Source organism: Trichoplusia ni, chromosome 17 (assembly GCF_003590095.1).
Source record: "Trichoplusia ni isolate ovarian cell line Hi5 chromosome 17, tn1, whole genome shotgun sequence".
Lineage (NCBI taxonomy): Eukaryota > Metazoa > Arthropoda > Insecta > Lepidoptera > Noctuidae > Trichoplusia > Trichoplusia ni.
The window spans coordinates 1,768,448-1,795,763 of record NC_039494.1 but is presented as its reverse complement, the minus strand read 5'-3'; the positions used below and the strand labels follow the sequence as shown (position 1 = coordinate 1,795,763).

Below are 27,316 nucleotides of genomic sequence, written 5' to 3'. Positions count from 1 at the left end.
AAAAAAATAACTAAGAACCCCCGCCTGTAAAAACTCACCCTCACAACTTTTAAACGGCTCTAGCGATCTTAATCTAACATGTCTAAAAACACTCACTGAATCACCATGGATACAAAAAAAACTAACTTGAGATCGTTTAATCTGCTCGGGAGATATGATGCCACAGACAAACACGCCAAACTTATATAGCCCCTCTTTTAGCGTCGGGGTTTGAAAAGGTACGTACCCAATTACTAAGGCTTCGCTGTCTGTCAGTATACCCGTCTGTCAGCAGGCTGTTTCTCATGAAGTTTACACCAGATACACAGATGACGTACTTCTATTGTTTCCTATCAAATACTAAAAAATCTGTGTTGCAGATCTTAACGTTTATAGATTAAAATAAATGATAGATGATGCACGTCACAACAAAGGTATTAAAACAATGTAAACAACCATTGCACACAGATCATATTTTATTGAGATGTCTTACATATTGAAACAATTTAGAGAATATATCAATGTTTATATAAATTTTAATATTTATTTTAACTACAAATCAGATATACATATAAGAATAATTACTGGTGCTCAAACTAGCAGCATCAAACAGGTATCAATTGTAATAAATGACCTATGGCGATGAAAGCCCCAAAAATATAACAATAGATATCTGTTCCTAAATATATGTATTTCTAACTATGTTAATAAACTGACGTAACAATTATTATGCCCACCGATATATTATATTAAAATATCTTCTAAGTTACGTACACTCGACAAGGACTACAAAATTGGACTAAAAAGTTTCTGCTTATGTGCAACAATAACCGTTTTATTAAATTACAAACTTCTAAAAATACATTTTAATATGGGTCATTGATACTTGGGCGTCCGTTGTTGAATCATCTCGCATACGCGTGTCTTTTATTTTGAAAAATAAATGTTTTAATATAAATAATATTTACAAATAAATTATCTACTCTATTCATAAAAACTACCAACAAATTGACGCCCATCTTCAATAACAGTTGTGATTTTATTTCGTTCTACCCTCTGTCTACACATAGCCAGCTATGGCACATCGTATTAAAAAGTTCTTTATAAAATTGATGATGTCATTGAGGCAGTAATATATGTTTAGTGTTGTAGGTAAAAGTATCATAAAAAAGTGTTTAACAAAAAACCTTGCATATTTTTAATTACGCCTAATAATCTAATTACAAGCTTATATACAAACAATTGGAAAAAACGGGTCATTTGTAGTGCGGAGTTGATATATTTATTGTTTGGCTGATTCCTTTCGGTCTAGCATAGATTTGGCTACCTGTTCGTAGATAGATCGTTTGTATATCCGTGGTTGTCCGTCGCGCAGTCCGTGAGGGTACAGTCCAAAGGTAGTCTCATCATCGAACCAGCTAGTTGTAGGCTGTAATACAAATACAATAAATGTACAATGAGTTATTACAACTTTGACCCAATTTATTATCTAAAAGGCTATATAATACATGATCAATAGTAGTTGAAATAGAAGACGGAAAATTTTAAAAAATAAGTGAAACTTTTACGACTTCCTTTCAGCTCGTTGTTCGACAAATTTTGCTACCGAATACGAGGATTAGGAAAAGTAATTGGATTGCAGGATTATCTGCGAATTCATTATCATTCGACAGTACGGCTTTTAAAAATGCTTGTCAAGAGGTAGCCTACTACAGAATAACGATAATAGATGCGATAATCGTGTGAGATTAACAATGATATTGGCTTCACGATTGTCTACTTTTTGTCACTAACTTGTACGACCGAACCCAATATTTTCCGCAACCATAGGTGGGTAGCACAGACAAACCCGAACTTTAAAGATTGACCGATTTAGATAAAAAAGCGATACGTTATTATTAGAAGCTTTACATTCAAGGTCAACAACTGGCATATTGATAGTGTTATCTTTTTGTAATTGTACAGTCGACTGCCTATAAATTATAACACTTTGACATTTAAGTGCTTTTATTTCAAACCAGTAACGTTGAATCTCGCATCGAGCGTTCGAAAAGATATTGGTATCGATTTATATAGTGTACATATTTGTGTACAGTGGTTTTAAATCAATGGGCATGGCATGCGTTGCGCGGGACATTGTTTAATATCAAATACGTGCCGTATAACAGGACAGAAAGAATTTGGTAACAGTAGAGGTTTGTATACGGATTGTCCTCCAAATACAATGGTTTTGTGCACGTGTAGCATCATCGTTTATTGAAAGGTTGCACGTGAGAGAGCACTTGAACTGTTGATAAGGAGGTAATAATAGGTGTTAAGTCAGCTCATACCGATGGTGATGGATGGTATCTTTATTATCCATGCAGGTCCATCTCTAATAAGAAATTTAGACAAGTATATAATAACATGTCGAATAACTTGAACGCAATACCAGAGTTTACAGTGCTCTAGTTTGGCAGTATCGTGGTTGCCCATTTTTTAATAAGATCCGCTTTTGTGTAGTCCAGTCATTGGAAAAACGATTGTGTTTTGTTTTCTGCACACAATTCACTGTATGTAACAAATAAATGCGGGCTCTGCGGGTGACGGGTGACCCCACAAATTATTGATTATCCTGCGCTAAAGTACGTACGACATTAATTTGACATCGGTTAGTTAATCGCAAGTGAAATGCGTGGGCATTGCCTGCGTCAAAGCTATCCAAGCGAAGCTTTCTGACGCAGGTGTGACGTCTTTTACGTCGCTCGCAATTAAGTTAATTTAACACAATGAGCACTGAAATGTAATATGTCAGCATATATAATTAAGTGCCTTACAATGGTAGTAGGTACCTATTGTACATTTTCAGTATTCCAAGGTTTGCCTATTACTTATACTGTTATAAAGGTTCTTACTTGACGCATATTTATGGGTCAGGACTTGTTCAAAAGAGACAACGATTATAATAAATCTAAATATATGTATATATCTGTATATATGAATACATAAAATCATCTTATTATTGTGTCCTTTGACTGAATGACAGAATGAATATTATAATTCAATAACTTCAGTCTTGTTTGATTTTTATCTATGAATTAGGTAGGACTGTATCCTGATAAATATGAGTGAGTAAACCGTTATTTATTTTTCCTGTCTAATAATACTATAACCAACACTAACTAACAACCTAGAGACACGTAACTAGTAAAAAACTCACCTCTAATTGGAAGTTGAGTACATGTGCGGCAGTCTGGTGTCGGGGCACAGTGACGACTCGCGACACCGGGAAGTAGCCGGGGTGGCTCGCCGTCACCTCGTAGTGACCCGGGGTCAGCAGCCGATAGTAGTCGCCGTACGCAGCTGTCGTAGAAACAAACGTATGATAATCTTAATAAGTACTTACGTGTAACTATTTATGTAGGAATTGTATACATGTTAGATGATTTTGATAATGGAACATTTTTTTTTTTGGCGTAAGTTGCTCTGCGTGGTCAGTAAGGATTCTACTCCTTGCTTGTACTCTTTTATTCTTCGTAATTGTATCTTTACGCAATCTAATATTCAGTTGGGTATTTTCATTTCATTTGTTTATATAACACCCTCAACACGTAAAGCTTTGGTATCGGTATAATGCATTTACTATACCGACATCGACGCTTGACAGAAATCCATCAAAACCGCAATATCCTCGGCAATAAATATAAACTATTTGTGGCATCATCATACCTACCTAATCAATATCGGAGCAATTATGCAGTCACGTGTTTATTAACAACGACATTATTTAACTGTGCCTACATCTGTTTAGGTCTGTTGATTAGCACATGTTGTCATTGCCTTTGTGTGCAACAGTGCGGAAGATTATAAATAAAACAAGCCCTACGATGTCACAGTGCATCTCCGTCAGACAATATTTAATAACTACATTGTCCCGGGATTTCAACATTGATGAAAGTTAAACAACAATCACATTGTTAAGACGTGCCTACATCTTTCTTATCAAGTAATATAAACTGTATTAATCCTTGTTTTTGAAGTCCTTCACACAATGGTAGTCGCATAACTACCTAAAGGCTTTATCACTCAATGATATACAAAAGTTACGATTATTCAAGGTTGTATTGAATTAAACCTTCACTTGTCTGAACGTAGAAACATTTCTATTCAAGGAGAGTGTTAACGCTGTTTTGTATTCTATCAAGATGGCAACCCATTTTAACACTGTTACGAAATATCACTAAAGTGTTGCAGCAACATTCAAACACTGTATAAATCCTTTGTAGTTGAACCTCGATTAAGGATAAATAGTTGTTAAGAATCCAATGTCTTATATGTTTATGAGGTGAATTTTTATTTTGTGAACGCGCGTAATCGGCCGATAACCAATAGAAACGGCTACATGCTGGGTTTTGCCCTTAATATGAACAAACGCGAACGTCTATATACCTTTATATGAAAGGACATCTGTTTGTTAATTAATATACATTTGGCTACGTTTGTTGCTTTGATATAAAGGAACAAGCCCAATAAAATAAATATGAGCTATTACGTGCCTGTATACAGTATCTATTATGGTCTACGTTTAATCAACACAGAACGAAAGTCGGAGGGCAGCCGAAGACATGTCAAGATAACAAACTGCAACAGGTCGCAGGACAAATGCTACGAAATGAGTCAAGATGTCAGAGTCACGAGGAAACACTTAGTTACACCAATCAGTCTCAATTTAGTGAACTGAATGCAAACAACTATTAATTTCCTTGCACCGGATAAGTCCACGTTTAAATTCTAGCTGTAATTAGGTAACGCATTGTTCTAAGAGCAATAACAATTACAGTTTTGCCGTTACTACTCATGTAGATTAAAACATAAAAATATGTTCCTGATTGTGACATCTAGCTACAATACAAGTCTGCAGTAAGGACTAATAAGATGGGTATGTTTGAATAAATGTGCAGAAGAATAAATGCACATTTGCATAAAATAACTCACTGCAGAATTAAGAGTGTAACGCCAATAATTATAATTAAGAGTGTAAATTAGACACACTTAATTGGATACATTGCAAGAGAAAATGGCAAAAATTGTGTTGTAGTACTCACCTGTAGTGACGTCATGACGAATGGGTCTTGGTACAGGTCCTGTGATGTTTACGACGGATATAATAGCATTCTGAATGAACCCAGCGTCGTCAGACACGATCCCCTTGATGCCAGTATGTGCCTTCCATATGTAGGCTAGCAGAGCTTCACGATTCCTCTCCCATTCTTGCTGCAACACGCTTGCTGGTGGATACTTGTCGCAACCCAGTTCAAGAGTGATTTCGAACGCGTTTGTTGCAAGATAGTTGAAATCCTGCATACCTGGAAAGGACACTAAATTGTATCTGTGAACCCTAAAGTTTAGATGACTATATATTAGAAATACCATATTATTATCCGGCAGATATCGAATAGGGTTTTGCCTTACAAAGAAAATATCATTTTAGAGTTTCGGTCTATCTCAGTCTTGCCGATGATTTTGTAATTAGTATTTTGTTCTTCTGCAAGTATCTTTTAAGCAGTGTTTTGTGAAAGTGAAACTGATGGGGCTTAATTAAAATGAATTGAGATTAACGAGTGCATTTTTAACCAAATTAATTAGGTATTGTCTACATAAATTCATGTTGCCCTATCAGACAAGTCGTCAACAATCCTTGGTGAATGCGTGCTGTCTCATAGTTAATAAACGTTACGATTAAAATGGAGCGAACAATGCAGCTAAAATTAGCATTGCTAAGCCATCCGTGTTTCACGGTCAACTCCTGTTAAACGTAAATGCCAGAACATAAACTATCAAGTCAACAATTACTTACGGTACTTCCTGCTTTTTATACTGCCTACATTATTACAGAACAAAAGTTTCCAAAAGGGCAACTTTGCTTTTATTTTAAAACCAATTACCAAATGCGGCCAGTGCAGGTGTAATCAGTAACAATCGTAGTTGTTTAATCTACTGACTTATTTTTATTGTGGTCGGTAACAAGTATCGAACATAATAACGAGGTGACTTAATACATGCTGTTGAGCTAAAGTTTCATATTGGTTCTCATAAGATCTTCTTAAATCAAATGGAATTTTACCTAGCCAGGTTTTTTCTTTCAGTTTTTGCTGAGAGTAAATTAGTAGCAGTCAACTATTTTTTTTTCACATAGATTTTTTTAACAAAAATACAAGAAGATCATTATGCAAAATTGTGATGCTTCATGTCTTACCTCCTTTCAAACTGTACCAAGCAGCACCATTAGTGACTCCACCTTGCTTGCCGAAGTTGTAAGAAGCTGACTCTTCAGAATTGGTAGTGTGACACCCGCGCCGAGTTGCAGAAGCCATATCGGCGTGGGCTGACGCATACGCCATAGCTAGCTCCCTATTAGAACATAGCATACCTTATTTATAAATTCCTGTTTCTTTTTCAATGAGTAAAATTACAAGAATTTATTCTTTTATTATATACTTTCACTTGACACCTGATAACGGGCAAATCAATCCGATAAGGAACGAATTTATTAAGAAAATTCAACATAAAACATATGATATTAATACTGCAAACAGTATACAAGTACACATTTTTTTACAAAAAACACAGTTACAACTGTTAAAAAAGTTTGTTGATTTATTCACCTGAAAGTATCATCATCTGGACTTGCAGAATACTCTGATACTGGAGCACCACTCCGGCTCTCATCATAAGGGTAATTGGCAACAAGATCACCACCATGCATTGCAGCACTCAATACAAATGGCACCGACATGATCCATCTCATAACAGCCCTGGTCTCAGGTTCCAGCTAAAAGTATTAATTGAATTGAACTCATTTCTAACAATTAGTTTTTGTTGAAAAAATGTATTAAGCAAACATTTTTTTATGAATTTGTATTTTATATTTCAGTTTAAAATTATGATCACTGAGTAATTTAGTACTATTATGTTTCTCTAATTTAAAAGGAACTTACCGGTGCAGCAAGTCGAGTTAAATCTTTTAATAAGTGATTGTTGTGATTAATTCCCTGGCGTTCAAACTCAAATGTTATGGCATCTAGGTCTGGGAAGTTTCTATTAAGGTCCACTGAATGATTATTGGTCCGGCCAATTAAATAATCAACACAGCCCTGTCAAAATTATAAATTGTATTAATATTTTTCAAAACTTTTATAATTTTTCAGGGAACTATGGTACTTACGGTGTCTGTAGACAATTGCCAGCCATCTGGATTCATAGCGGGTAACAAATGAATTCGAGTAGAATGAATCAGGGTTCGAATTCTACGATCATGTTTGTTGTACTGCTCACACAGGTAGTGAGCAAGACCCAGCAGTAACTCGCGCCCTAACACCTCATTTCCATGGATATTCCCAACATATTTAACTTCAGGCTTATCTGCGTAAAGAAATAAAAGTATTCTGTTTTTACACGCACTTGCGAAATAAATTCTTACGGGGATTAAAATAATTTTAATTACTTACATGGCTGGTGGAATCCAGGTTTGTCCGAAAACTCTATAACATATAAAGGAACGCCGTTTACTGACGGTTCCGTTAAAGCATAAACTCTTGAGATGTTGGGACATCTTGCATGGATATCTTCAAGGATCACGGGTAGTTGTTCATTCGTGTGATGTCTCCAAACGAATTCCGCCGAAGTCGTTAATAAAAAAGCAAGACACAAAACCAGATAAGATGCCATGGTTTTCCTAGTCTTTTTAATTTTATAATTACACACCGTTATTTAGCGGATCATTATTTTCGTAATAAATATGTAAGGAGACAACGCGACAACACGTCGAGCCAACCAACCGAAACAACTAAACAAGTATCGATCGATTTTCCCGCCAGCACTCACTCACACATACATCGCGCTGCTGACGCAAATGCCCTACCGCTAGGGATGGGGTATAGTTACCCGACTAATTCTTCAAAGTCGACTATTTATTTGCTACATTTCAGTTTTTGGTTTCGAATCTTTGTGCAATGTAAAAAAACATTTTAGTAATTAGTTTATAAAACAATATAAAAGAGCCGTAATATGACTAATACCTATTTAATACTTAAGTATAAAGTATGTATTTGATAATTGAAAAACAAAACGACGGTTTGCACTTTGGGAGTGCCGGCAGAAGTGAAAACTTGTATATTAACGTTGTGCATTTTTGATATTTTGGAATGGTTAGAGAATAATTTTGCACGACTTGCTTTAATTGTCAGTTGAGTACTTTCATTTATGTGGTAGAATACAATATTTATTTATTGCGCTATCGTACACAAACATGACAATTTATATTACATTGAAAACATTATCTCTTTTGTTTTCGTCTTACGAATTTTCGATCAGCATTAAAGAGGTTTTCACTTCAAAAATAGTACGTTAGTTAACAAAAAAGGGAACTTTTGATAAACTTTCTGTCAACTGTCATAGACTATAAAGCACAAAGTATTCGTAAAATGCTAATTTAATAAAAAACGTTAAAAAATGCAGTGATTTAACTTTTTATCTAATTGTAAACATATACAATATAATGAAATTATTGAATGCTCGAATAATTAATTGTAAAAAATAATTGTTTTGAATCGTTTTTCAATCAGTAGAAGGGCTTTTCGTAATATTTTCAAATCAATAATTATAATTAGGTATTTGAAGGGACTTTAGATATGATATGGTTAAAAGAAATTGTTTTTGTATGGAGCCGCGGTAATATTCAAATAACTTTTTCACAATATTATTGATGGAAAAAGGGGTTACATGGGTCAATATTTTAGTGCATAATAAGCAAGCAGGTAAGTAATTTTATTAATATTGTTTTAAACAAAAACATACGAACGACTGAGACTTACTAAATGAATAAATTTTATGGGACCAACTGATAGCTACGCACGAAATAAAAAATCAAAATCGGTTCTGAGGGCACACAAAGAAAAGAACCGACGAAGTGAGAACCGCCTATTTTTTGACTCTGCATACTCTCCTCCTTTCTGAAGTCTTATAAAACGACGACCCCTGTTAAGCTACTACATACAGTACATAGTTACCACCTAAATAATTCGTTTTTTTACGTTAATTTTTTTGCCAAATCGTAAACGCTAGTTAGAAAAGACAAATTCTGATACTCGTGATATGTACAAATATGAATGCATAAAATACATTTGGCGCTAAATACTTCTAGCCACTAAGTTAATGGTTATTCTCGGTGAAATATTCTTTAATCTAATGATTCCAAATGAGTGAGCTCCTTCTTCACTTTTCGTCGATGCACGTAGATCTCTGCCAAAAAAGTTGCACAGGCGCATATTACGCCAACTACGTATATGATGAAGACTCCCTGAGAACATAATGTTGTAATTATTTGATTACTGTTGAATTGAAATAAAATTAAAAAAATGACTGCATCAAGATGAACGCACCATAACATTCCCAAGATTCAAAGGCTTTGTGGTTCCAACGTCGTTCTTGGATCTTGATAGTCTAACTTCAACTTGCACTTTGTAGTTTAGATGTTTTAAAGCGACCTTTAAATGATAAGCATTCGTAAGCACAGTTATTTTAATATCATAATTCATACGTAAAAGTGCAGTTTACCTATATCGTTGATACCTTTTAACAAAACACTTGGAATACGGATCCTGTTTTCCAAAGGTGTACAAGAATCGAACCCATAATAATTATTGCCTCATCCGTAAAAAAATCTCTTAGCATAAAATATATTATAATTCTAACGAGACATTTTGCTAGGTACTAACCTGTGTTTCCCATGCCAATAGAAGACCAGACTGATGTAAACGTCCAACCAATTCACTGACTTTAGGTGTATATGGAGAACTCTTTCTCAACATTATAACACACTGCTCGTAATAAAAATCTTCTAGCATTATCATCATATCTAGTATTGCTTCTTGGGTAACATATTCTCCTATGGCAAAGTTTCCTAAAAATAAAAAAAATGTGGGGTAGGTAGTAACGAAAAAACGTAGTACTAAACGAAATTCGATTTCGCTTGAAATCTTGCTCACCATTAATATAAAAAATATTTTACCTAAACCTACCTGCGGGTAATTTTTCAATGCTATACGCCATGCTTCTTGTAAAACTTTTTCTCTTTAATTCATCAAACGAACGTATTCGAAATTGGCTTACTAACTGTTTTACTAGTGGCTGCAAATATGAGAGATCACAATGAAATTTAATTCCTGGTTATTAGGGTTAGATATAAGATGAAGTTTTAAACCTTACTTCTGTAGATAAAGTAAGTGAGAATATCCAAGCGTCATGCGTGGCTCCCCATTCCATTTTTCTGTCCACAATGTCTTGTACCGTGTCAATAGACGGCTCATATCGAGGAACTGTGAATGTAGAGGCAAGACCAGCACCATAGGCACTGCTTAATATTAGGCCAGCTATAAGTAGCCAGCCTGTGACTCTTCGGATTGTCCACGATGCGCTATCGTCGTAAAGAGACTGAAATCAATACGAGAGGTCGTTGTTTTAACATTTTAAAATGTAATATTACTATTTTATACCTTTCACTACTGCATTTTACTATATTATGAACGAATCGCATAAAAATATTATTTCTCGCTGATATTGATTATGGTAAAGTGATGTATACTTAGAACTTCTCCCTACAACATTACTATCAAAGCAAATTAAAATGTATTTATTTTGTTTCATCGTCATCGTAAGTTAACTTTTTCTGTTAGGAATAAGCCTCTCTATGTATATTTCACTAAATGTTACATACTTGCCCTATCATCATTCCAAGAACATTCAAAAAGGGGTATGATGTCGTAACACACCCGTGTGCAATCAAAAGTCCTATGGATGCGCAGAAATATGTAAATACAACAGCAAGCCACATAAACCATGTGAATGGCATTAACGGCATTTCCCAACTTGATAATAATCTGAAAATAATTAAAAATACACATGATAAAACAGTAATAGTATGTACCAACATTTATAGAATGATCAGATTCGATAGCACTATTACAACCACGAACCCAAACGATTTTAAACGTGGCTTGTGGGTTCGTGGCTCGTGGCTCCAGTTGCGCTTTTACTGGTCCTGACTGTTGTGACTAAACATCAACAATTCGCATGATGATTGGCGTAATTTACTGATTGAAATATAGAAGGTACCTTGGTGCTGGGGCGATGCAAGTTATAGCAGTCCTCACGCCAGCGGCTGAAAAGTCCATAACGCGATATTCCTCAAACCAAGAATATAACGCCGCTGAAATAAATGTGTAACTTTTAAATAGGTATTAGAAACATTAACGGATAAACAGGCTCAGATATTTTAATTAGACTTATCTAGTTGTGACTAAGACATTCTGGAACAGCCTTACAATGACTTGATCGTCAAGTCAAGTCAAAGTGTTTATATTATTCAAACTAAGTGTAAAAGGGTGCTACAAAAACAATTGGTACAAGATCTAGGGTAAATGGAAGCTGCATATCACTTACTTATTCCTAGATCAGCTCGATCTTCTACAACACTTCCTATAACTCCAATGCCACCGGTTTGGTTTTCATAAATTTCTCCCCACTGATCTTTGTCTTCCCGCACAACTTCCACAGTGCAATTAATCCACCTAAGATACAGAAATAATTAGCACGTATGTATTTTATTATTGCAGTTCTAAGATGCTTTCGCTCTGCACAACTGTTAAAATATTGTCTGAGTTGCCTTAGGCCTTCAATTGCACTAACCTGCAAAATTCATCAACAATCCTGACCTCCACGCCATCTCTACCAAGAGGTTCAATAGCGGGGTCTATGTCCAACAGAACATAAGGCTTGTAAGTAAAACAAGCCACCTTCACCGTTTTACCGTACAAATCTGTCATGTCATGGGGAAATAAATTGGCTTGATTCTCGAATTTCTCTGTACACGAATTCCAACGATCTAAATGTATCGGCAATTGTATTTCATTATCTGAGCCAACAAATTTGTGTGTTATCAAATCAAATAACTTGCAATTTGTGTCACTTTTATAGTTCTCGATCATCAACATATCTGCAACGAAATGGCTCTCCTTCATAGAAAACACCATAGAAGGCAAATCTATTTCTCTGTTTTCGTTGTAGTCCTCATCATATGGCAGTATTATAATCTTTCGATCACTTCTTCTTATGTCTCCTATATGAACAACACGTTCGAACGCAACCATGAACTTTTGCGGTTCTTGCATTCTCACAATGTAATCAGAACACCCAATTTCGGACACATTCAAAATCTGTTCTACAAGGTACTGTTCGTTTGGAATCAAATAAGTTAAGCCTGTTGGCAAAAAAACATTAAACGGAACATCAGAGACAAATGTAATGCAATACGATGTAGTTAGGTATTGTTCAATAACTGTTTTTACAAGTATCTCTAACGGTAACAAAGATGATGCCGGGACCAACATCGTGGAAGAAATGTTGGTAAACTTGCGGCTAAACGGTCATAAGCCGATTATTTCAAGTACAAACACACTTAAATATGTTAGGAATCCATGGTTTATGTAAAGCGATTTATAAAATTGCCATATTGTTGTAAGTAGTATAATTATAGTAGCTCAATATACTACGTAAGTACTAAACTCATTTAATACCGACCAACCACTTAGCTACTTTATCATACACTTTAGTACTTCAAGTATTAAAAGACCTAGGTATACATTCAGGGGTAAAAATGTTCTGCGATCAAAATAATTGATTTCGCTAATTTTAGTAAAGTATATTTCTAATAAGTAAGTAAATACATCACGTTCAGCTTTGTCTAGAATAAAACATATTTAATCCTAATCAAGCATGTTAAGGTACTTACCTATTAGTCGATAATCATATACCTACATAATTATGCATTACAAAAAAATAGCCATGAGTAAAACATACAGAACCAAGTATCAAGTTTAAAGTAGACTTACTGAAGTGATAGTATTTAACGTCAGTCGTTTGTAGATTATAAAAAATACATTTCACAATACAATCGCCTTCTACAACTACCAGTTTTGTTTACCTTCATTAATACCGTAAACAGTTTCAAAGAAAATTTATGATTAGTAATTGTAGTCGTAACAAAAGGTTTTTATAATGATACCTATTGGGTCAACAACAGTAGAGTAAAACGTAGCTCGATAAATGGTCTTCGCATTAAACAAAATAAAATATGAAGATGATTTGTTTAAGAGTCGGCTGCACTAAACAGAAACCACTAAGGCTAATGGATATTTTGTTATTGTTTTGCGACATGACACACGCGGTTACGCCACCTTCACGTTTGCGATTTTTTTTAATTCGAAACTTGGTGAGTACATTTTTTCCATGAAATAAAGCTACAGCAAATAATATGCACAAACCTTTTGTTGACTAAATGACGGTATTTGTACTTTGTGTTCAAATAGACATACCTACCGGGCAAGTCTCGATATATATCTACTATCTACTTATTGATCTCCATATCCCATGTATGAAGCTCGTACCTTGATTACACGTTTGAATTTTATGTATTTTTGAAGAATGATTTATTATTTTTTTAACAATTTGTGTTTAGAAAGTGGACGATATAGTATAACTGCAGTCTTGAAGTAGATGGATGTTTTTTTTTAAGTCATGATCTTCGCCTTCTCAGTTAGACGTTAGACGTAGTACAATATAGTACCTACACATATATATATATATATATAATATTATAAATGCGAAAGTAACTCTGTCTGTCTGTCTGTTACGCTTTCACGTCTGAGCCACTGAACCGATTTTAATGAAATTTGGTACAGAGATAGAGTCGACCTTGAGAAAGAACATATGATAGTTTTTATCCCGGACTTTTGAAGAGTTCTCTTGGAAACGCGATATAACCGACCTCGACGCGGGCGAAAAGCTAGTATTATTATATGTTTCAATGTAATACGTATGCAGTATTATGTACATTATATTATATTGTCCTTTTTTCACAAAGTTAGATGTTTCCACAAACTAGCTCCTAGTCCGGAATTAGTAGTATAATTTATTTTCATTCTCTACTTTTTTTTTGTTAATTTTTTTAACGTTTTATCAAAAAGCGGATTATACTAGTATTTTTACCCCAAATAACAAGTTTGACGTGTCTGTTTGTGGCTTTGTAGATCTCAAAAGGTTGAACCGATTTTAAAATTGTTTTATTTATTTTTGAGACATAATTAGTTCAGATTGTTTTTAGGGTATAAAATTATATTGCTTGGAAGGTTGCATCAACTTTATGGCAAAAACCAAATCTAAGCGGCGTCGGAGGGTAAAATATGTGATTCCCATTACGTTTTTATCAATTTATATGTCAACTAACTATGTAACTAGCTAATTGCACGGATATCCGAAATAGCCGAGTGGTTGAGGTCACCACGCCAAACCCATTGCGAGTGTCGTGTCGCGGGTTCGATCCCAGCATAGGACAAGCATTTTTATGATCCACAAATGCTTGTTCTGAGTCTGGGTGTCATTGTGCATGTGATTTATATGTTTGTGAAACCACCCGCGAGGACAAAAAGATTAGTGTGGGAGTCGTTTTAAAAAAAGTCTTTTTTTGACATAATTTATCGATCAACTTTCATAAATGGAGAAGGATGATTTGGCGCAATCGCAAATAAAACAAGTAGATAATTGATATTTATGTTTTAATAATACACAAAACATTTAAAGCAGCACATTTTCGTAGCCTCATGGTTATCAGATATTATTCAAAATCCTAATTAATCCAAATAAGTGATCTCTTTCTTCATTTTGTTCCGATGCACGTAGATCTCACCCAAAAAACTTGCTAAGGCGCATATTACGCCCACTATGTATATGACGAACACTCCCTGAGAACATAATGTTGTAAAATATTTTAATTTTGATTAATTGTAATCACGATATAAACTTTATTATTATAGTTAGTGGTCGAAGATAGGCAAGAGCATCGGCGTAATCAGGGGTGGCAGTTGCCACCCCAAAATGTAAACAAAATATGTCTAATATAATGATACTAACATTTTAAACAACCCGCGCTACAACAACGAATAGATGTAGACAGTCAGAAACTGATTGATGTTTTCAACTCAGTGCACAAGAGATGCTTACCTAAATTTCATATATTTGTATAAAATAAAGGTTTTTTCCTTATTTTACATTTGTACTCCAACGAATACTTACATATATATCTATACTAATATTATAAAGAGGAAACCTTTGTATTTTTGTATGTTTGTATTGAATAGGCTCAGAAACTACTAGATGGATTTCAAAATTTCTTTTACCATTACTTAGAGGGATTCTTCCGAATCCGTATAGGCTATATTTTATCCCGGAAAATAAGTTTAAAAATAAATATCCATCCGTGCGAAGCTAGGGCAGGTCGCTAGTCTACAATATTGTGAAAAACACTTGGGAAATAGCTAAAAGAACACTATTGACCGATTGTTGCCAAAACATCCCGGGGCGTGGTCCCCCGGACCCCCTTTCCCCTGGAGTATTTATTACACATAGTTCCTTAATTCGAAATAAAACCTCATTTCATAGATAGGTTGAAATCCCTTACATGACACCTAGTTACTATTCGTGTCGATACTGGCATGTCATATGGGGGATGTTTAATTAAAGGTGGAAACATACTACTTAAACGCGAAGCCGGGCCACGCGTGTCAATCCTCATAATCATAATAATCATCCAATCAGTCCCATATGGTAAATGGTCAGAATGGTACGTAAGTTGCGAATAGGCAACACGCTATGCGTTGACATGCCATCAAACGCTAATACATCCAGGTAATAAGACAGCTGCATCATGATGAACGCACCATAACATTTCCAAGACCCAAAGGCTTTACGGTTCCAACTTCGGCCCTCGACCTGGATAGTCTGACTTCAACTTGCACTCTGTAGTTCATGTGCTTTAATGCTACCTATAAACCAACATAATACGCTTTAATATTCAATAAATTTTAAATTATCATTAGTAAGTTTGCACAACCTATACCTTCAGGATTATTTTACACTAACAGTAGTATTTTAAAGTCAAGTGTCAATTTGACAGATAAGTAATTTCCTTACCCGCTTCTCACAGTGGGTACTGATAATTAGGCTGACTAGTGACTGCCTTTAATTATTTTTTTTCGTTACTATACATAAGTACGTACGTTATATTACAGAATAATAGTAAATTAGCGTGATATACGCAATCTTGATTTACTTTATACACCGGCCTCTAGAACCACCTACAGGCAAAATTCTTATCACATCAGAGCGTGCCGGTCGTATAATGCAACCTGCAGGAAAATTGATATTGATCTGTTCAATACAGGGTTAGGTAAACTTAAAAGAACTCTGTGCAAGCACTTTTTTGCTCATAATCCAAACTGATCATTTAATATGTCGCTACGTGCTTTTGGTTTGCTTGACATACTGTCTGTATTTTTTTTATTTTTTTTTTCTCTCTACTATCAGTGGAAACTTTTAATTGGCTTTAGTTTTGCTAAAAGCTTGTTCAATCTTTGTTATTAGCTGTAAGTTTTCCTAATATAATAAAATAAATAAATATTCAGCAAAGTCTTACCTGTGTTTCCCACGCTAATAGAAGACCAGTCTCATGGAGACGTCCCACCAACTCGCTCAGTTTAGCTGTGTACGGAGAACTCTTTCTTAACATTATAACACACTGTCCGTAATACAAATCCTCTTGCATTAGCATCATACCAAGTATAGCTTCTTGAGTAATATACTCTCCCATACCAAAATGGCCTAAAAACATAAATCTGCATTGTATCTTTAGCACTAATGAAAGTTATGAACTGCTCCAAACTAACCTTTTTTTACCTGCACCTACCTGCGGGCAGTTTTTCAATACTAAACGCCATGCTTCTGGTAAAACTTTTTCTCTTCAATTCGTCGAACGAATATATTCGAAATAGTCTTACTAACTGTATATCTAGAGGCTGCAAATATAAAAGAATCCAATAAGATTTTTTCCAGGTTAAATGACGTGATAAGGTATAGAACGTACTTCTGTAGACAGAATAAGTGAGAATATCCAAGCGTCATGCGAAGCTCCCCATTCAAATTTTCTGTCCACGATGTCCTGTGCCGTGTCAATAGACGGCTCATATCGGGGAACCGTGAATATAGAAGCAAGCCCGGCACCATAGGCACTGCACAGTATTAGTCCGGGAATAAGTAGCCAGCCTGTGACTCTTCGCATTGTCCACGATGCGCTGTTCTCATAAAGAGACTGAAAGCATTGTATTTACCAATATGTTTTGTGTGCATTTATTTGCATTCTTTTGTTTTTTTTTCTGGAATTAATTTAGCTAGCTAAATGTAATTGAAATGTAGCATGAGATTGTTTACTTGTCATCTACTTCATATTCAAATCCTGTTATTTTAGCCCCTTAAAAAAAATATTACAGTTTGTTTCATATTCTATCGTTCAAATCAACTGTTCCTGTTAGGAATAAGCCTCATTATTGTTGTTTTCGAAGATTTTACTTACTTGTCCTATCATCATACCAAAAACATTTAAGAAGGGGTATGATTTAGTAACACACCCGTGAGCAATCAACAATCCTATGGATGTACAGAAATATGTAAATACAACAGCAATCCACATAAACCATGTGAAGGGCATCAACGGCGTTTCCCAGCTTGATAATAATCTGAAAGCAAATGAAAATGTACATGATTAAAACGCGGTTGTGGTGGGTTATGGCATTTACCTACGTTTATTTAATGATCAGATTCGATAGCACTGTGTCAGACACGAAACAGGGCGAAAATTAATGTTTTTTCGCTGTTCGCTTATTTTTTTTTCTGATTAATACTTCTAAACATCAATATATTTATTATATTAATAAGTTTATGTGTACCTTGGTGCTGGGGTTAGGCATGTTACAGCTGAAAACACGGTAGCTGCTGAAAAGTCCAAAGCGCGATATTCCTCAAACCATGAATATAGCGCACCTAAAATTAAATAGCCGAATAATTAAATGTCAACAAGTTACCAGAAATCTAAATAACTCAACAGGCTAAGAAATAAAATTAGACAGACGCAGCAATATCTAGGCGAGAGAGCAGCCTTATAATCAATGGTCTGACCACTTGCCTTTTAATGAGGCATGCCTGCTAATATCAGTGAAAGCTGCATATAGGTACACTTACTTATTCCTAGATCAGCTCGATCTTCTACAACACTTCCTAAAATTCCGATGCCGGTTTGGTTTTCATATATTTCTCCCCACTGGTGTTCGTCTTCTCTCACTACTTCGACAGTGCAATTTATCCATCTATGATAAAATAAATATTAACACTTGTTCGATAGATAATTAGCTGTCGGACACGAGTTAAATAAAAATTACAATTATAATAAGATTTGAGATTCTACCCCCACCTCCTTAAACAATAGAGACAACAAAAAAAGACGCTATCACACTGCCACAACTACAATAATAATGCTTTACGAGTTGAGGCCCCCACTGAACTGAGCTAACCTGCAAAATTCTTCAACCATCCTAACCTCTACGCCATCTCTTCCAAGCGGCTCTATAGCAGGATCTATGTCCAACAAAACAAAAGGTTGGTAAGTAATGCAAGCCACCTTTACTGTTTTTCCGTTTAAGTTTGTTATGTCATGGGGAAACAAATTGGCTTTTTTCTCAAATTTCTCTCTACACGAATCCCAACGATCTAAATGTATCGGCAAATGCATTTCTTCATCTGGGCCCACAAATTTATGTGTTATCAAATCAAATAACTTGCAATCACTTTCACTGTTTAGGGTCTCGATCATTAACATATTTGCAACAAAATTGCTCTCCTTCATAGAAAACACCATAGAAGACAAATCTATTTCTCTGTTTTCGTTGTAGTCCTCATCATATGGCAGTATTATAATCTTTCGATCACTTCTTCTTATGTCTCCTATATGAACAACTCGTTCGAACGCAACCATGAACTTTTGCGGTTCTTGCATTCTCACAATGTAATCAGAACACCCAATTTCGGACACATTCAATATCTGTTCAACAAGGTTCTGTTCGCTTGGAATCAAATAAGTTAAGCCCGTTGCTAAAAAAACGTTAAAAGGAACATCAGAAACGAATGTAATGCAATATGATGTAGCTAGGTATTGTTCAATAATTGTTTTCACAAGTATCTCTAACGGTGACAATGGTGATGCCGGGACTAACATCGTGAAATAACGTGTTGGAAGGAATGCTGGTTAACTAGCAGCTAAACGGTCATGTGCCGATTAGTACAAGGACAAACACGCTTATATGTATTAGGATTCCGTAATTTATTTAAAGTGATTTATAACGTTGATTAATTTACACAGTTTTGTAAATAGTGTAGTTATGCTAGCTTAATCTATTTACCAAAATCATTAAACTGGCAAGGGCTCCACTAGCCTAATTTTATACACAAACACTATAGTAATTGAGGTAAAAGCTAATGAAAAATCAAATATTTGTTTCCAAATGATGTGATTTAACCTACTTTGATTTCAGCTTAGGTATTTCGGATGTTTATGCATATAGACACTTACTCCCAAGTATTCCACAAAAACTGTTCAAAATACATAGGTACAATAAATGGGTAAAATTAATATGCAATAATATAACATTATTACATTTATTACGTTTAAAATGTACAGAACCATTTGTCAAGCTTAAGTACGTAGCTGGACTGCTGTGACAGAATTTATTTATATCAGTTGTGTGTACATTTAGTTTAAAGTTCATTTCACAATACAGTCATTTTGAACAATAATAATAAAGCCCTTTATTCTGAACTAAGATATTACAAAAAATTATCACAAAACTTATAGTAAAAAGTCTCTTAATTCAGTGTGCCTTTTGGCAAAGGCTCCTCCAGTGATTTCCATTGTTGCCTGTCTTGGGCAACCCTTCTCCATTTTGGTCCGGCTGTCAGTCTGAGCTCATCTTCCCACCTTACTTGTTGTCTCCCTCGATTTCTTTTACCATCTCTAGGATACCAATCTGTGACTTTCCAATTCCATTTTCCTGTTTTATCCCTCATCATGTGGCCAGTCCATCTCCATTTCTGGAGGTCAATTCGAGTGAGTATGTCTGTAACTTTTGTTATTCTTCTTAGATCGCTGTTCCTAACCTTGTCTTGACGTTTACAGCCAATCATACTCCTCTCCATTGCTCTTTGTGTGATTGCTAGTTTTTCCCTGTATGCTTTTGTGAGGGCCCAAGTTTCACAACCATATGTTAAGACGGGTAATACGCAGGTGTTGAAGGCTTTCCGTTTTGTAGACATGCTCAGATCTTTGGATTTCATTATCTCTTTTAGCGACCAGTATTTTTTCCAGCCCGTTGCAATCCTGAGAGTAATTTCTTTCGTCATTTGGTCTTTTGTAGATATCATTTGACCCAAGTAGATATAGTCTTCGACATATTCGAGAGCATCGTCTTTAATTCTTATTGTAACTTCAGTAGTGTTTGTGATTATTTTGGTCTTCTTGGTGTTCATTCTTAACCCGACTTTCATACTTTCGTCGTTTAAATTGTTAATCATGTGCTCGAGACTTTCAGGGTTCCTCAAGTAGTATTAGGTCATCAGCAAATCTAAGATGGTGTAGTCTTGACCCATTTATATTAACACCGTAATCATCCCAATTTAATTTTCGAAATATATTTTCCAGTACAGCAGAGAACAGTTTCGGGGATAGAGGGTCTCCTTGGCGCACTCCTTTTTGTATACTAGACTCTTTTCCTAGCGTTTCCAATTGTATTCTAGCCTTACTGTTGGAGTAGATACTTTTTATGATGTTGATATAGGTTTCTGGTATTCCTTGTTCTTCTAAACTTTCATTTTGAACAACTACTCACAAATTTTATTTACCTTCATTAACACCGTAAACAGTTTAAAATAAAATTAATGATTAGTAATAAATTGCAGTCGTTACAAAAAGTTCATTATGACGCCATTATGATTGGGTCAACATTACATATTGCACATTAAACAAAATAGAATATGAAGATGATTTGTTTCATGAGTCGGCTGCACTAAACAGAAACCACTAAAGCTAATGGATATTTTGTTATTGTTTTGTGACATGACACACGCGGTTAGCGCCACCTTTGTGTAGAGCGATTTTAAATTTTGATACTTGTTGAGTGTTTTTTAAGCAAAATGCAACCGTTAATTTTTACATAAAACTGTAAAACAAATCTTTCGTTTAGTAAATGACGATAACGGCTCATCGTCCTTGCCTTTTCCCAATTATGTCGGGGTCGGCTTCCGTAACAATTAGTAGTATTTTAACTTTTAGTAAGTGTAGTACTTAAATGTAGTATAAAATAGTATTGTTTTAAATTAATAGTGTGGTATGTGACACTATGAAATAATTAAACAGAGCTTTTTAGCGACAGCATTGTTCAATGGGCTTTTTATTAATTTTGCTTTTTATTCGGTTTCATCTGACCATTAGACGTGCATATACCTACGTATTCTTTTACTTTTTTGAATCATAGATACGTCCCCGGCCCAAAGCTCACATCAATACATTGTTTTTTTTTTACTTAAACAGAGATGGTTTGAAATTGATTTGTATATTTGTAAAATTGAATAAAAAATCAAGACTGCTTGGTCACACTACTAACCGTGTGTGGTCGGCAGCTTCCTTGCCGCCGACGGCTAATTAAGAAACTCCCGAAAAAACTAAAGCTACTTCACACGCACCGGCTGAGCCACTGAAGACTGAGATTACATACAAAACCTTTTAATGTATGAAAAATATTAGTCTAATTTACTTAAAGGATGTTTAAGTTTTGTGGAAAATTAAAATTAGAACGTTTCTTGTTTCTTGTAAGGTAATATTGTTAAGAGTTGAGCACGGGTAGAGTTTGAGCTTTTTAAAGGACTAACGAACGGAATTGGATGCTTGCATTATGCGTACATTCAGTTAATCAGATTTGTGATTTTGGAATGATCTTAATTTAATTAAGTTTTTTAATAAACATTTGCATGTTATATCTTTTTTAAACGTAAATATCACTAAACTTGGGTTCCAAGCACATAAGCGACATACACACAACACCCATAAATTATTATAAATCATTAGAAGATCCAATCATATTAATTGTATTGTCACCTAGTATTATTTCTTTTTTTAGGTTTAAACATAATCTTATGTTTTCTTTCCCCCAAAATAACAAATTCAATATCGAGAGACAAATTTTAGTCTTCTGAGGCAATTGATGCCTTATTTCGATTGGCATAAGGGTAAAAGTGTCTTATATTTGACTAAGATATATCATGAGTCCCTTAATCCATGTTCATAGCGCAGATTGTCTAAACAGAAACTCTATACGGTGCGGTGACAAGCGCCAGAGTGCTGCACTGATGCGTAATACGATACATCTGTGTGTATTCCGCCTGTTTTTTAAACAATGTTTTATAAAAACTTTTTTTAATCACATCAGGACTTATGCAAATATCTGTAGTGATTACCAACGAATAACACCTGTTTCTCGACTGGAACATTAACGTTACAACGTTAAATGCAGACGATGTCTATCAATATCTTGGTTGAATCAACGTCTCTACAATTAAACACATTTTAAGACCTCAACCTTTATTGCCTTTTAAATAAAATAAATAAGTAAACTTATAAATTAATCCTTCTTCCTCAATTTAGCGCTGGAAATTTCAATAGCTTCAAGCCAATGTTTGATTTCCTCGGGACATTCCGGCCTTTTATCAGCTCCGGGAATCCCTTGGAACAGTCGGTCTACCTCCACGTTGATGAGGTTCTGGCGGGAGAGTACAACAGCACGGACGAACCCGTCGTTCAGTGTGATGAACTTCTGTTCAATGAACAACGTTTTGTCTTCCCAGTACACCAACTGGAAAAATAAGAGGAAGCAATGAGTACAGGGAAGACATATACAATGAATACGTAGGTCCTTTATTGTTGTCCCACTTGTGAACATTTAAAAACAACATCGGAGCAAAACGATTTGAACGAAAAACTGCGTAGCTCTGTTTTCCGACGGCACACTTTTACACAAGAAAGCGGCCCGCTTGCCGTCTACGGGCAAAAACTTGAGTGTTCATAATATTGCTTATAAAGTTTTAAAATATATGAATTTTCTTACGTACCGATCTCATTATTTAATGTAATTAATTTACAAATAGGTATTGTTTTGTTTTTCCTGCTTGAGTCCGATATGTTCCTTTCAGCTAATTTTGACGCAATTGTCTTATGGACCATAACAGTATTCATATTTTTAACAGGTAGGCCAAAACATCGATATCCCTTAGTATTTTGCCTGATAACGGATTACAACAAGTTCCTTCTCTATAGTTTATGCATCTTCTTTTGCGTGCGATTCTGGCAGCTTATAAAGGTCGGACTTTACAAGTACATTTTTTTTTGGAGAATTGAATTTTTTTTGCTACGTTAATTCAAGAATTTAATCTTCTTTTTGGTTTAGGTGCCGAGACTGTTTCTGGCCATTAATTCCTCTCTCCTTCCTTCAATATAACTAGGTACTGTAAACTATCGTATGCTCTTAGCCTTACCTTAGTCTCAACCTTGTAAGCTGAGAATATAGGGATAGTTCTTCTGTACCGGATGCTTGAAGCCCCCTGAAGAGCGTGCCCATCAACTGCTTTGATGTTCGAGTAGATACCGGTGCGGTCGTAAAAGTGGAATCTGGCGAAATCTAGCTCTCGAACATACCGTGCATTGTTCATGTGACGTAGGAAAATGTCCACATCTTGGGTGGTGCAAAAACCTGAAATGAAATACGGTAAAAATATATTTTCATTGGTGATAAGACTTTAAAGTAATCTAAACAACCTAACTGATTGAGAATTTATTTATTTGATAAGAACATTCACATAAGACATAACTTATTATCAAAACATTTGTAACTTATACCTAGTAGATAAAACATATAAAAGAAATTACTGCCTGAAATGCTTACAGAGAAAAAGTGAAAGAACTAAATGTGCCTATTATTCGGACTAACTAAGAGTATCATTAGTCAGTCGATTTCATATAAATAATAGTTCATAAAAGTCAGCGTTATCATTTTATTTCAATACATTATTTCTATTGTGCAAAACACACACTTTTTGTATTAGTACCATCGACAAAAAGTGTGTTTTTATGTAAATAATATTTTTCGAAGTCTAATGATGATAACTTTTTTACCATAGCCGTCATAAACTATGGAAAAATACAGTTCTTTACTCATTACCAAGTACTTATTTACGAATTAGTTGATTGCACCTATTAAAGGCAGGTACTTTCTAAAAATTTAACAAACATGCAGTACTTATGCATGTGCATAGAAAACGAAAACATATACATAGGTATAATACAAGTAATAAGAATGAGAAATTTTATTATTATCTACGAACAAACTTATTTTTTGTAATGAAAACTCCGTTATCCTCATTCATAGTCAGAATACAAATTAAAATCATATAATTAGTTGATCACTTACCGTAAATGGTAGTCGTATCATTAATACCACATTTCTTTTGGAACAGACGTCCAAGTCCTATAGTTACACCTATCCTAATAAAGTAATTAACGTCCCAGAAGATGTATGCAAGAGCTATTATAGTCACTACAATACAAAACATTGTTGTAAATTAAATAAGAATCTAAATAATTTGAAAAGTAATGAGCGTAGGGTCACTATAGATGTTATAACTACACTGAATTGTGTACGCGGAACAAACGTAATATAAAAGTTTTTAATGCATATTCAAGCATTTTAGAAGAACATAACGTTTGACTAACAAAGATAGAGGTATTGTGCCTCTTCACTCTTGATAAAACCGTCCTTGTTTCACATTTGACTTGTTGCGATAGTGAAAAAGAGATAGCATAAGTAACCAACCTGTTTATACCAACTGTATGTAGCTAGCCAGATGTGTTGCGGTTTGAACAGAGTCACCGACCACTTAACTAACAGTGTGAAGTTAGTCGCATGGAGTAAAAATAAACATAAACATTAGACTAGTCTATAGAAAAAAAATGACAAAATACCGAACTTGGCCTGATTTCTTATCAGGCCTAAATTATGTTTATCGTAAGTTTGCAAAATGATGATATGAGTTTATAGGTGAACTCGGATACAAATTGACAAAAGATAAAGTATGGTGGTTCCTTTTCCTTTTAAAATAAAAATCGCTATTCTCATCCTAAATTAAATACAGATTAAGACATCGTCGACAACGGTTCCGGCGAATACATCTCAAAATAACTACTGAAATACGCAAGTGACTAATAACTTGATGAGCCGGTAAATCCTACGAGATAAGCCAACACTAAAGTTGCTATATATTACACACGCAAAGATATAATACTTGAAATAACTATACATAACAAGATTTCTGGCCCTCTTATTAACACGCTCTCCGAGGCCCCAAATATGTATGACGACATTAACAGTCACGGAAGATTCTTAATAGAAAATCCCGATGAGAGTTTCCAATCATAAGAATCAAACTTATCAGAGGAATGTAAAACAATATTGACGGGTTTCCTAAATAAAAAGCTAGACCATATTCTCTATAGTTCATTTATTTCACATCTCTTTAGTTTCGCACTAGATATTTGCATACTACGTAACCAGTGTTCTATGTATTCTGGACAAGGAGGCTTAATATGTGAACCTGGTAAGTCACCAAGAAGAGCGTTCGTAGAGTCTCCATTTCTTCCTATCGCATGTTGTCTTGATAGCAAAACTGAGCGAGTTTTACCATCAAGTATTGTTATCACCTCGTGCTCCAAGAAAAGTGAGCGATCGTCCCAATACACAAGCTGAAAAAAGTATATTGCAGTTAAATCCGTCTACGTAGCATTACCAAGACTGATAAGCTAAATTAATTGTAATTAAATCATAAAAAAATATATTATGAAACTTGACTAAGTTATGGATAAGTAGTAATAGAGATATGAAACATCACATTCTAAACAGCAATTGAGGCATTACCTTAGTATTAATTTTATACGGTGCAAACAAAGGCACAGGATCTGAGGTAACAGTAAGTGTGCAACCTTGCAATGATTTAATAGACAGCTGCCGACTTCTTTGATAGATCCCAGTCCTCTCGTAAAAGTGATATCTGGCAAAATCTAGATCTCGAAGTAATCGGGCCACTCTGATGTGCCTGAAGGTTATGTCGCAGTCTTGAAATGTACATATTCCTACAAAGTAAATCAATTATAATACAAATATATTCGGAGCATTCATATTCACTACTAACAATACTGACTTCGTTAACCTAACGCTAGTCTGGTAATAAAATTGTATTTTATTGAATAATTAGCAAAAAAAGTATGTACCTAAACTTTAAGAGATCACAACAGTGCAAAATGTTTATTTTTGTACCCATAAAATCAAATGTAAGTTGTATCTTCAATAGTTTATTTGTAAATCATTAGTCTAATATGTTCACATCAAAGCCACCTTACCGTATATGGTAGTAGTTTCACCCAACGAATATTTACGCTGGTAGAATCGACCACTAAGAACAGCTATTAGCGTTCGTATTAGGTAATTGATATCACAAATGACGTTCAAACATATAAAAACTAACACTGCACTCACATACATTTTGGTAAGAAAGACTTCTGGCGAACTTATAGGTAGGTACTTGAAACAATTCGTAATCGAAACACTGGACAATATTCATTGTATGCAAATTACTAAGCCCATGTCAGCTGTCGTAATGACCTTTGAAAAAACTAATTTCTTTGCTCAAGCCACTTCTAACAATAACCACTTACCTATTCAATAAGAATGCGGATTATAATTCCACTTACCTACGACTTTTCCTATCATTTTACCTAAGAATTACACTGGTAATACTCTATGTACAGCGGACAGAGGATATTTTATTTGCATATGAATTAATTTTATGAAAGCAGAAGCGAGCGAAGTTTTCTGAATGTATTAAAACCGAACTTAATATAAGGAGAGGTTAGTTAAACGATTTATCCCGGCCAACTCCAACATTTACAGGATTAAGTATGTAAGATTTCGATCCTGATAACTCTCCCCAATGTTATTAATTTTTGCATGACATTGAAAGAAAAACCCCAAGTATTTTTTTTCTTCAATTTCATTGGCATTAATGTTAATGTGTGACTCAATTACCTACCTTCGTTTATTGGATTGTCAGGCATTAGTTACTGCCAAAATAAATAGCCGCAGGCGTACGGGGTCAGAGGTTGTTTGATTTTATTATTGCGTTAAGCCTTATCTCGACTCTGAATGTTTCTTCACTTAGGTTTATATCAAATTACAGGTAAGTAAATGAATAAATCAATACTACATAA

At 34.8% G+C, this 27,316-nt stretch overlaps 6 protein-coding genes across 7 annotated transcripts; all 6 read right to left on the bottom strand.

The window, feature by feature from the left end:
* Positions 1–437: 437 nt before the first annotated feature.
* On the bottom strand, positions 438–7,853 carry LOC113502436 (carboxypeptidase E-like). The gene is made up of 8 exons (XM_026884005.1): positions 7,467–7,853; positions 7,184–7,380; positions 6,957–7,112; positions 6,624–6,790; positions 6,215–6,369; positions 5,064–5,324; positions 3,179–3,321; positions 438–1,408 (listed from the first exon to the last, which is right to left on the bottom strand). The coding sequence occupies exons 1-8, from the start codon at positions 7,684–7,686 to the stop codon at positions 1,262–1,264; spliced, it is 1,446 nt and encodes a 481-aa protein (XP_026739806.1). The 5' UTR covers positions 7,687–7,853; the 3' UTR covers positions 438–1,261.
* Positions 7,854–8,539: 686 nt separating this feature from the next.
* Positions 8,540–13,655, bottom strand: LOC113502435 (glutamate receptor ionotropic, delta-2-like). 2 transcript variants are annotated; one of them, XM_026884004.1, is made up of 10 exons: positions 13,079–13,655; positions 11,704–12,274; positions 11,458–11,585; positions 11,131–11,224; positions 10,733–10,895; positions 10,225–10,449; positions 10,038–10,146; positions 9,735–9,919; positions 9,399–9,503; positions 8,540–9,316 (listed from the first exon to the last, which is right to left on the bottom strand). In XM_026884004.1, the coding sequence occupies exons 2-10, from the start codon at positions 12,183–12,185 to the stop codon at positions 9,197–9,199; spliced, it is 1,611 nt and encodes a 536-aa protein (XP_026739805.1). In that variant the 5' UTR covers positions 12,186–12,274; positions 13,079–13,655; the 3' UTR covers positions 8,540–9,196. The 2 variants fall into 2 exon arrangements, with proteins under 2 accessions (XP_026739805.1, XP_026739804.1); XM_026884003.1 differs by lacking the exon at positions 13,079–13,655 and having other exon boundaries at positions 11,704–12,732.
* Positions 13,656–16,098: 2,443 nt separating this feature from the next.
* LOC113502447 lies at positions 16,099–17,414 on the bottom strand. The gene is made up of 3 exons (XM_026884018.1): positions 16,991–17,414; positions 16,814–16,922; positions 16,099–16,728 (listed from the first exon to the last, which is right to left on the bottom strand). The coding sequence occupies exons 1-3, from the start codon at positions 17,183–17,185 to the stop codon at positions 16,529–16,531; spliced, it is 504 nt and encodes a 167-aa protein (XP_026739819.1). The 5' UTR covers positions 17,186–17,414; the 3' UTR covers positions 16,099–16,528.
* Positions 17,415–18,211: 797 nt separating this feature from the next.
* On the bottom strand, positions 18,212–19,173 carry LOC113502441. Its single transcript, XM_026884011.1, has one exon. The coding sequence runs from the start codon at positions 19,169–19,171 to the stop codon at positions 18,437–18,439; it is 735 nt and encodes a 244-aa protein (XP_026739812.1). The 5' UTR covers positions 19,172–19,173; the 3' UTR covers positions 18,212–18,436.
* A 3,395-nt stretch (positions 19,174–22,568) lies between these two features.
* LOC113502446 (protein THEM6-like) lies at positions 22,569–24,791 on the bottom strand. The gene is made up of 3 exons (XM_026884017.1): positions 24,468–24,791; positions 23,536–23,750; positions 22,569–22,856 (listed from the first exon to the last, which is right to left on the bottom strand). The coding sequence occupies exons 1-3, from the start codon at positions 24,607–24,609 to the stop codon at positions 22,626–22,628; spliced, it is 588 nt and encodes a 195-aa protein (XP_026739818.1). The 5' UTR covers positions 24,610–24,791; the 3' UTR covers positions 22,569–22,625.
* Positions 24,792–25,535: 744 nt separating this feature from the next.
* On the bottom strand, positions 25,536–26,596 carry LOC113502444 (protein THEM6-like). The gene is made up of 3 exons (XM_026884014.1): positions 26,450–26,596; positions 25,968–26,182; positions 25,536–25,795 (listed from the first exon to the last, which is right to left on the bottom strand). Exons 1-3 carry the CDS (start codon positions 26,589–26,591, stop codon positions 25,544–25,546), a joined length of 609 nt encoding a protein of 202 aa, XP_026739815.1. The 5' UTR covers positions 26,592–26,596; the 3' UTR covers positions 25,536–25,543.
* Between the last annotated feature and the right edge of the window lie 720 nt (positions 26,597–27,316).

Coding starts and splice junctions, on each gene's coding strand:
- LOC113502447 (XM_026884018.1), bottom strand. CDS start 17,185: ATGCGAAGAGTCACAGGCTGGCTACTTATTCCCGGACTAATACTGTGC. Junction 16,923..16,990: donor CACTTATTCTGTCTACAGAA/GTACGTTCTATA, acceptor TTATATTTGCAG/CCTCTAGATATACAGTTAGT. Junction 16,729..16,813: donor TATTGAAAAACTGCCCGCAG/GTAGGTGCAGGT, acceptor TTATGTTTTTAG/GCCATTTTGGTATGGGAGAG.
- LOC113502444 (XM_026884014.1), bottom strand. CDS start 26,591: ATGTATGTGAGTGCAGTGTTAGTTTTTATATGTTTGAACGTCATTTGT. Junction 26,183..26,449: donor TGAAACTACTACCATATACG/GTAAGGTGGCTT, acceptor TTTACTTTGTAG/GAATATGTACATTTCAAGAC. Junction 25,796..25,967: donor CGTATAAAATTAATACTAAG/GTAATGCCTCAA, acceptor TACTTTTTTCAG/CTTGTGTATTGGGACGATCG.
- LOC113502436 (XM_026884005.1), bottom strand. CDS start 7,686: ATGGCATCTTATCTGGTTTTGTGTCTTGCTTTTTTATTAACGACTTCG. Junction 6,791..6,956: donor TAACTCGACTTGCTGCACCG/GTAAGTTCCTTT, acceptor TAATACTTTTAG/CTGGAACCTGAGACCAGGGC. Junction 3,322..5,063: donor TCGTCATGACGTCACTACAG/GTGAGTACTACA, acceptor TTTCTACGACAG/CTGCGTACGGCGACTACTAT.
- LOC113502446 (XM_026884017.1), bottom strand. CDS start 24,609: ATGTTTTGTATTGTAGTGACTATAATAGCTCTTGCATACATCTTCTGG. Junction 23,751..24,467: donor TGATACGACTACCATTTACG/GTAAGTGATCAA, acceptor ATTTCATTTCAG/GTTTTTGCACCACCCAAGAT. Junction 22,857..23,535: donor CTTACAAGGTTGAGACTAAG/GTAAGGCTAAGA, acceptor TTATTTTTCCAG/TTGGTGTACTGGGAAGACAA.
- LOC113502441 (XM_026884011.1), bottom strand. CDS start 19,171: ATGTTAGTCCCGGCATCACCATTGTCACCGTTAGAGATACTTGTGAAA.
- LOC113502435 (XM_026884003.1), bottom strand. CDS start 12,404: ATGTTGGTCCCGGCATCATCTTTGTTACCGTTAGAGATACTTGTAAAA. Junction 11,225..11,457: donor TCGAGCTGATCTAGGAATAA/GTAAGTGATATG, acceptor CATTTATTTCAG/CGGCGTTATATTCTTGGTTT. Junction 10,896..11,130: donor TGCATCGCCCCAGCACCAAG/GTACCTTCTATA, acceptor AATTATTTTCAG/ATTATTATCAAGTTGGGAAA.